The following is a 10000-nucleotide window of genomic DNA, read 5'->3' as shown; positions in this document are numbered from 1 at the left end:
AGCTTAGACGGATTTGCGATGCAGACAGCAAAAAAATGCGACGTACTTTAAGCGCGGATTCCCAGGAGTCGATACCGTGGTTGCACTGAATAATTTATGTTTTTAAAAACTTTACTTACTGTTCAATGTGAATGTGAAATAAGCTACACTACAACTGGATAGATCTATCCTCTAATATTCGAAAAAAACTTCGTTAATGTACAGAATGTACAGAGGGTAAATTAATCGATATTCAAATGAAAAAGAGATATAATATAAAACATTGTGAATACCTAAGATTCCTTTATGCTAACTTTAGTTTTGAAATATTCTCAATTTTGATCTGAGGAAAAAGGACATATTTATGGTATTTCTTGCTTCCATTAGTTAGGCGCCATTCATTTGTAGTCTACTTCAAAATATTCTAAGAAACTCACCGTAGAGTCACTGAAATTCAGCTCAACGCAACATAGACACAAAACAAATGGAAAAAAAGTCAATAGAACTTGAGCAAACTCAAACATCATGCTACGCGCAACAGTGCAAAGCTAGCAAAACAAGCACAGACCCCTGACAACGCATGAAAAGAGATTATCCTCGATAACAATAGAGTGAAACATGAATCTCTTAGGGAATCTTTATCAAAACACCGTCCGTCCGTCCGCCCGCCCGCGTTTCCAACTTCCAACTCGTGCCGTATTTGTATTCCAAACACATATGTTCACAGCAATGTAACGCAGCTTAGCAACTCGCAGCAGCAGAAATCAGTGTGCCAACATAACCATCTCTCTCCCTCTCTCTCTCTCTCTCTCTCTCTCTCTCTCTCTCTCTCTCTCTCTCTCTCTCTCTGTCTCTTCCCCTTTGTATCGTCCTCTTTTTTTCCACAGAAAAACATTTATCAAATTCTGATATCTTCGCTAACCCCGTTAAGAGCAGCAGCGGTAGCAGCAGCAACGAGGCGCACTCGCCAGGAACCTGCCGCCCTTTTTTTCGCAGACAAGACAACACACGCGCAGTCAAATAAAATGTAATAACAGTTCACATTTCGCTCCATTCACGTTCGCTACCATATCCTCCAATATGTTACAATCACACATTCCCCGCCACACGTCAACCGCGAACTGTGCGCATCGTACTGCTGTTAAATGTTTGCCGCTCTGTTGTTCTGGAAAGCGTTCCGGGTTTTTTCATAATTTTTTTATCTAAATCCTTCCAGGAACGCAAAAAACCAGAACGCCGTCACCTCACCGTGACCATCCCGTGGTGTAACACGTCACCGAGGCGCATGACGTGATGAGTGACGGAATGGCACATGACACTCGCACACTTCACCGCCCGCCCTCATCCCCTGCCTGCCCGAGAATGTTTATCGTTTGCGTTGTAAACTTTTAACATCGAACATTCGGCCTCCAGCAGCCCGCACGTCCGCTATTACGCGAATGGCGTCACTGGGGTGGAGGAGCGAGCCAGCGCAATATTCATTGCGAAACTTAATAAACATGCAGCAACGCCCTAACATTAGAAACATTCATACCATCCCCGCCTTCCACGGTGATAGAGATTTCCCGGGGCGAAGCCTAGGCCACCGCCTAGGGAGCGAACAAAAGCGAAGCGAACAACAAAATAACGATGATGCTCTCCAGGCAATAATTGAAAAGTCTTCCGGCGTGGCGCACATAAAACAAACACAGCAGCCTTTGCGATAGAGGGGGAGCTATGGAAACGACGCGGACCACGCGAACCACGCGAACCACGAGATGAACACGGTCGCAACCATGGAACCATTAATTTAAGCGCCACGCCATCGTTACCGTTTAAATCACTCGCCACTCGCGATGGGGCGATGAACGAAATTTAAGCGAACCAACGTTCTCATTTTTTCCGTTAGGACGCTAAACGACCCCAGACCGCGGGAGTGACGCAGTGTTTTACCTGGCCGAACCAGGAGAAGATCGCAGGAGCCTCTGGCAGGTGGTGATGTCAGGCGCAACGACGCGACCTGAGCAGAATATTGCCAGCGAAATTAAAATTATCGATTTCTGGCCTCGATTTGCAGGTCAGCTAGCTAGCCAGCCAGCCAGGCGGCCAGCTGGCCACAACTCACGTGGCTACCACCACGCCGTCCTGTTCTGACCACCTTTTCCCCCCCAAAAAGCAATCTATTTGCCGCGGAGTAGGCGCTAATGATGCGAAATGTCGCAGAAAGATTTAAAATACTCATTTTCAATCGCCGACGGGGGGGCAGTGTGGCAGGTAATAACTTAGTTTCTTAGGCAACACCGCCCCCTCGAGGGGTGGTGGTTGGTGTCATGGAGAGTGAAAACCAATTTGGCGCCATCGGGCGGTGCATGGCCATCACACACCTTGTTGCCAGAGTGGCTAACGGGGGCTTTATCCAGCCGGATAAATAAAGTTCATCTTCTACCATGCCCCCGGTGGGGCGCACGTTCATAACGAGCCTCCTCGAGCCCCCGGGATCCAGGAAATTCCAAAACGACCACGACCCATTCCATCACCAGCAACAGCACCAGCACCAGGACAGGAAGGACATCGGAAGGCGGATGTCAAAAAGCGCAAAAATGTCTCTGACAGACCGGTGGCCTCGGTACGATGGCCGCAAAAAAAGAAAAAGAAATAAAACTCCCAGCACACCGTGGAGCACGTAGAGCAAAAGCGTGGGGACGATCTAATTTCGTCTTGATTTTGGGGCCATTTTCCACCAAAAGCACCACAAAAGGGCAACACAAGAGTGAGGACGAGTGTGGCTGGCGTGTCAATTTTCTGTTTATTTATTTCGGTAAATAAGTTACCGGAAGGTGGCCACCGCACATAGCGCGCGGAGCGCACGGAAGCGCACGATCAGCCGAGCCGAGCGGAGGAGAGGCTGAGCAATCATCATCACTTCTTCCAATCCGGATCAAAAATGTGGCGGTGAGAGTTCCGGAGTGGTGGCGGAGTGGTAGCGGAGTGACGAATTCCGACAAACGCGCGTGCCTTCCAGTGGCATCGGTGGCAGGATTTCGTTTCGTTTTCGTTTTCGCTTTTGCCGTAATGTCAAGCAATCAAGCCCCCGCGAGGATGACGATCCGGGTGATCGTCAGCCCTTAACAAATCGCTTAAATCCCTGCCAAGGGCACAGGACCGGACCAGAGGGTCGTCGTTGCTGAAGTGTCCTAGAGGACTCGCCCATTTTTTGTTCTTTGTTTCGCCAACGATCCATATTGTCTCACGGATCACATACACTGAGTCGTCGTCGCTGATGACGTTGATGGAATTGGCCCTTCGACATTCTGTCAAGCTGTTGTATTTGGCCACAAGCAGACCAGCAGGCAGGGAGACACGGAGAATGGAGGGTGGACTTACCGTTGTCGAAATCGTGGACGTAGTAACGGTTCCGGTGGGAGATGTTCGTTCCAACGATGTGCCGCTTCGCCCCCAGGAAGAGATTATTATTCCCCAGATGGTCCGAATGGCCGTGTGTGCTCACGACGTAGTCGATGTCGTCCGGATGCAGCTGATGCTCCTGCAGCCCTGCAGTAGTGTGGTGTTCCGAGTTCCGTGACCACATTTGTCATCCCATTTTCCGTTCCGACAGAGATAATGGAGGAATGAAAAATTGGAGAAAGGAAAAAAAGACCGAGCACATTAGTTAGGACGAGAGATGAAATACCAATTTCCGAACGAACGACCTGAACTGGGTTCGACTGTTGAGCAGAAACGCGTTTTTGGACTGTCCAGAGGCCGGTTAGTAGATTTCGAGGTTTGGGCAAAAACTAACGAAAGCTAATTATCGGTCGTGCACATAAGGCATCGATCCAAGTCCGATGTCTACTTTGATTCGTCACATTGACGGTTTTGGGTTGCTACGATCGGCAACAAAAACAGGCTTGCTAGACGGTCACAGGCCTTCAATCGAGGGTTTATTATTCCTTTTCTTCCTTTATTAGCTCCCACATGTGGTGTGTGTTTTTAGTATGTGATACTATTGTTAATTTTGAAACTAAAGTAAATTAAGTAAAATGTCAATCCTACAATCTATCTATTCAACATACTATTTAAACATATACTAAAAGAAAACGTTTTTATCAATTTCATCCATATAAATTTATACATTTGTTTTTTTAGTGCTATAAGCTTAAATATTTTTATTTTCTGTTGTATTTGAGTTATAAATCTTATAAAAATCATTTTAAATTCTTCCAAGAACATGAGAGTTGTGAACAAATCTCCAAATGCACGGTTTTGACATGATGCTACTGTCACCAAGTGCCATTCTAAAATCCCTCTGAAAACCCACGTCCATCCATCAACAGGCTGCGTCAAGTTATCCGAGCATAACTCAACTCGAGCCCGATACAAAGCCCTGAAGCCTAAAGCTCAGCGACACCCGGAACCGCCACGGATGCGGAAGTGTTCTATCACTCTCGCAGATCCGCAATCCTTCCTCGCCACGTCATCGGTACGGATTCATCAAAACACTACCCTCGCCAGCGCATGCAGCAAGTGGAATCCAACCCCAAAAAGGTGCTCCTCACACTGAGTCCTCTCTGCCATCGTATCCCTGGTGTGGTTATCGATTTTCCCTTAAACTCTTGTTCCCGTGCTCCACCGACACTGACGGCACCGAAAGATGATACAAGATGCTAGATGGTTCCGATTATAAACATCCCAGTATCACTGGCCGGGGAGAGGGGGGGTTGGCCAACCGGGTGAATCGTCATCGATAGGCGCAGCTCTCCATGGTAGGCAGCCGCCACGAGGGATGGTGTACGGGTTGGATGGCTAGGTAAACAACAAAAACACATAAATCCGACAATTGCTCCGTTGTCATCTTGACGTTCGCTTTTGGTTCAAAAATCCCGTCCTCTACCTCACTGTATCGTCGGTTGGGTTTCGCTTTATCGTCGTCCCCCGGTCCGAACCGGGACCGATATAAGTGCCGACCAAGCAGAGTCTCCTCCCTCCCTGCCTGTCTCCAGGTGTCACGTTTCATGCCATCCCTCGGGCAGGATCCGAGACGAATTACGAGCTGTCCGTGCTTTTTGCAGTGCTCGCAAGCTCGTGTGAAACATGGTTTCGAACATCTCTCCCCCGTCCGTGTGCCCTTATCGCATCACCACCACCACCACCACCACCGCTTTGAGAAGCTCTGAGGCTTTTTCGGTCAAATGCCGTTGCCCTCTCCCACCTCCCGCGCAGATGCCAGGCAAAAGCGATGCTTTTGCACCGGTTATTTGCCTTCCGCTGGGGTTCAGGTTTATGATAATCAATAGCTAACGTTCACGGCATGAAGCGAAACGTGAAAGACCGCAGCGCACAACTAACGGCTAAAAGGAGCTCTCTCTCATGCTCTATCTCTCTCACTCTCTCGCGTGCTCTCTTTCATGCAGCAAGGACCTCTGCGTCTCTGCCATATCGTATAGCGAACGATGAGTGCTTTCGCTAAAGGAGTCCGCAATCTCACGGTGAGCTCATCGCAGTGCATTAAACGGCGACGATTCATCCCTTCCAAGAGGATGTGGCGCACGTTGTGCCACACTTAACTACTCGCAGGTCCTTGCAGGTATACTCGATTTCTCTTTCGCATACATACACCATCAGTATGATTCATGGAATGGAACTCATTCCTCTGAGTAGTATATACACTGAGGGGGCGTTCACGAGAGACACTCACGTCCGCCGTAAAAGCGAACTACTACTCTCACCGCGGATATCCTGTCGGTAGTTCATGTGGTCCACTTTCAATTTGGAACTCCTGAAGCCAAACTGTAAGCTCAGCACACACAACAATACCACACCGGATCCGGTAAGCCACAAACAAGCTCGACTCTAGATTGTCCAAAAATGAAATGCCCAGTGCCGCCCGAGGGATGAGCTTTTCGCACATTAAATCCGTGGTCCATCCGGACCAGGTACCCCATAGTACCCATGTCTCTAGTCAGTTTCCAGTGCTAGACGCTTGGCTACCGAACACTGAATGAAGATATGAAATGAAAAGAAGGGAGAGCTTTCCAAAAATCCTGATAATCGGACATCAAAAGGGATTAGCCGATGTTAACCGTCTGCCTTTGTAATGCCGGGCGGTGGACGCTGTACTGCAGAGGCAAGGCGAGGCGAATCGTGGAAGCCGTACACTCCCCGTGGGACCATTGGTGCTGGGGATGAGATTCGAGAAATTCGAGAGAGAGAAAGGCAGAAGAGAAGCTGTAGAAAATGTCGTAGAATTGAAAGCATCGTCCCAAGGTGAATCCAACTCGAAGGGTCGCTCGTGCTCGAGTGGTGACGCTGCTCGAGACGTAGAGAATTGTCGAATTAAAATTATCGATCATCTCTGACGACGTTGGCGATGGAGACGCCCGCCACACCGTTGCGTACGCGCGGGCTGTTCGCTAGAATTAGCATACTTTGCCCGTTGCCGCTACCACTGCTGCTGCCGATTTTGCTGATACCGACGTAAGGACCACGAAGAGGATTGGAAGGGAAAGGAAGCCAGGTATACAATCGCCGCACCGCCGATCAACGGTTCATTGGACCAAGGACCGACCCTCGCGCGTTGCTTATAATCAGCAGTTAAGAAGATTATCTTCCGTTAAACTATCATAAAACAGCATTGCAGATAGAAATTCAGGGAACCTCCCCGTTTCCACGGACGACGTTTCCCTTTTCACCTGTCGTGCCGTGTGCGTGGCCCTGGACATGGATTTTCTTGGGACGAACTTTTCGGAACCCAACACAACCTGCAGTAGCAGCAACAACAGCAACCGCTCAACACAAAATACATCATCTTTTAAAAAATTCAAAACTCCTATGAATATTCATCAAAAGTGGCATACTGGCACTTCTATGGCTGGTGGCCAGGAAACCGGGAGGATTGAGTCAGGGCACTACTATCACGTCCCCACCTTTGGCATTTACTTGCGGCTGGCACAGGAATAACCTCACCACGGGCAGCACCCTAGTGAAACTTTTGCGCACCGGATACAGGCACCGGACGCCGATGAGTCCGATGAGCAGCGACTAGGTACAGCTACCTGGCGGGAGGGGGCACACTAAACCGGACCGAGCCTTGAGCACCAGCCACACAGTACAGCAGTCGATGTAACGAACGACAAGGGGAAGCCATCGGCATACCGTGTATATATATCCGAATCTGAAGTTCAAAACCAAGAACCCAGTCCAAGGGAGAAGCCACACGGCCAGTGAAACAGATTAGATGGCCGGATGAACTTTCCCCGGCCCCCGAGGTGAACGTGAAGCCTTCCTGAAGCCGTGCGCTTCTCGAGAAGTAACAAGCGTGCCAACGGGGGGTAGGAACCCCGGAAAAACGACGTGGCAGACGGGATTCGGAATTGTCCGCAAACCACTTGGCCACACCAAGGCCGACGGAACTGGCGGAAGCAGAAGTTCGACCAGTAGGTCGGCGCTATATGCTGCTCGGTTAATTGTGGTAACGGGCTATTCCATTCGCAAGCGCGCACGCTGCAGTCCGGGATTTCCAGGGCGCGGAAACTACCGCAAAGTTTAGGCTCGTTTTGGGCTGATTGGCATCATTATGAAGTTTGCGTTTGGCCCCCGGAATATTCGACGGAACTCGCCGACGCCAAAGCGCCGAGCGTGTGAAACCGCAGGGAGAAAAGGGAAGCAATTCGATTTGGAATGGAATTGATAATCGACAGTCCCGTGGGACTTTTATCTCGGCGTCGGACCGACTGACTCTGGTGAATCTGGTGGTGTATCGGCAGTTCAAGCATCATTTGCTTAGTCAGTACTCCCTCGCCGCTCGGCGGGAAAACTTATTTGGAGTCCACTTTTCGGATGCAAATTTGCAATTTCATTCGGAGCCAAGCCAAATTTTAGTCAATCTGGATAAGTTGAAAACTCTCGGGAATGTGGTAGTTTGAAATTCATGTGGATAATTATGCCACCAAGCGTGCCGAGCTGGTGCTGTTGTCTGCAAGTCAAACAATGGTATTAGATTCCTACTATGCATTTGTGTTTCTTCTTAAAGTTCTTTCAAGTCAAATGAATGCTGTTGAAGAACTCTGGATGAGCAAATTGTATCCACAATCCTTACGATAAACTGAATGATGGTTCGTTATACAAAGTTTCATAATCGGAACTCATGGAACTTTTCTTCCCAAGTGCTACTTCTTATTGGAAAAGACAAAAGCCAATCAACTGCACAAGCGCACCACTTCGCTAGTTCTTAATGACCCGAAATATAACAAATTCCTTCTGCAAATGACGGAAGTGCTTGTGACTGGCATTCAATTTCGCCAAATTCGGTGTTCGATTGGAACATTGCATGGAAACGGAAAAAAAACCCATTTTCCACCACTAGACAGGAAGGATGGAAAACTGCAAACTAATCTGCCCTTATAAATTACTCAGCAAAAGAACGCCCCGGAAGCCAACTACCAACAAATAATAGATTTTTGGTAGCGAAAAAGTGGAGTAGGAAAAAAATGTGTGGCAAAAAGTTTCAAAATTAGTTCCGGCCATTTCGCTTCCTTCCTTCGATTACTTGCGATGCGAAGTCGCCGGACCGTGTTCGAGCTGGAGCTCGAGACCCACTTGACTCGCTACCGCCAAGTGAGAGGAATGGCGGCGGCGAAACAAATGAGCTGAGTGGAATTGTTTTTTGAATCGAATCGAGTTTGTTCGAGTCGACTGCTTCCCAATCGATTCCCGCTGGTTTCGCGGCGGTTACTTACCGAGTGGACCGGATACTGGCTACCGAACCCAATAAGTCCGGGTAGTCGGGGGTTTTTTGGTGGAATTATATTTTATGTCGATCCACCAGCAGCAGTGACAAGCGGATAAGCCCAAACGAGCCTGAAAAAACAAGGCAAAAACGAAACGCAAACGAAGTCCGCTCTCATTCCACAAGAGGGTAGCGAGAGGGTTTCCACGAATATAAAAATATCCTTTTTCACTTTCCAACGAGTCCCCGAACGGAAACTTTGACCAACGATCGACGACCCAGGTTGCAGGACAACCAATTCAAATGACCACCACCAGCGTGGGGCGCGGGAGAACGAGCGCACAACGACAAAAGCTTAATCAAAAGTTCAACAACTGACTGAAGCAGAAACCTTGGCCTTCCGACTGCTCCGACGGCTGGAATCGCTATCGTCTAACTCGCCGCGCATTGCGTGCTTTCGCGATGTTTTGCCTCATTCCGGAAATGTTCCGCAAAGCAGGCAACCAAACGGTTGCCGCCCCAGGGCCTTCTGGTAGCCCCATTTGGACCCAGCACCCTCTCTCGTTGCCTGCAGAAAAAAACGGGGAATGATTTCTCAACCTTTTCCACCCTAAGGATCCCCAAGAATTGATCCAAGTTTGTGCGAAGCTTCGAATCCGAAGGGTTGCCCTGTAGATTGAGCACCATCGTCCACCAACCAACCATCGTTTGAGCCGGGCACCACTCGGACGAGGGGAGTCCCGGAATGTTTTAGAATTGGAAGAAGCAATGGCGCACCAATGACGACGATGAGGAAGGGAACTTGATGCCAGGGAGGGCGAGTGTTCGTGTTATCGCTTCGAAAACTATTCCGCAAACAGGGAACTCCTCGCGCAACCTATAAACAGGGCGCACCCTGGGCATGCGGGGGTAAAATGCGGTTTTGCTGCTTCTGCTATTGCTCCGAACCGTCCGAAACATCACGTCCAAACATCACGGGATCAAACTTGTTCTACAACCTGCGGTGCTTGCGGTGCTGCGTGGTGTTTGGTGCTTTTAATGCGCTCGCCCCCTCCATGGTCTCTTCACCGTCTTTATGCTCCATCAGCCGTAGGGATTCACATTTACGCCATGAATAACCCATCCGCTCGAACGGGGGGGTCGTGAAAATGCGCGATTTTCCTTCCCAATAACGTGTCCCTTTTTTTCCACGCCGGAGTCAATGGACGTAGTAAATGCGCACATTCATGCTGCTGCTGATGCTGCTGCTGCTGCTACTGCTGGTCGAGCATGCGAATTCCCTTATTTTTTTGGGAAGGACGAAAAAAAAACGAAGAC

At 49.1% G+C, this 10000-nt stretch overlaps 1 protein-coding gene across 2 annotated transcripts in view; it reads right to left on the bottom strand.

The window, feature by feature from the left end:
* The window catches only part of LOC126572519 (metallo-beta-lactamase domain-containing protein 1), a 57908-nt gene that overhangs the window by 45489 nt on the left and 2419 nt on the right, over positions 1 to 10000 (bottom strand). For both annotated transcript variants that reach the window (XM_050231895.1, XM_050231893.1), the window contains one exon: positions 3343 to 3510. In XM_050231895.1, coding sequence (XP_050087852.1) covers positions 3343 to 3510 — 168 coding nt within the window. The remainder of the gene's footprint in view (positions 1 to 3342; positions 3511 to 10000) is intronic.

The sequence above is a fragment of the Anopheles aquasalis genome, chromosome 2 (assembly GCF_943734665.1).
Source record: "Anopheles aquasalis chromosome 2, idAnoAquaMG_Q_19, whole genome shotgun sequence".
Classification (NCBI taxonomy): domain Eukaryota; kingdom Metazoa; phylum Arthropoda; class Insecta; order Diptera; family Culicidae; genus Anopheles; species Anopheles aquasalis.
This window is presented reverse-complemented; position numbering and strand designations above follow the sequence as displayed.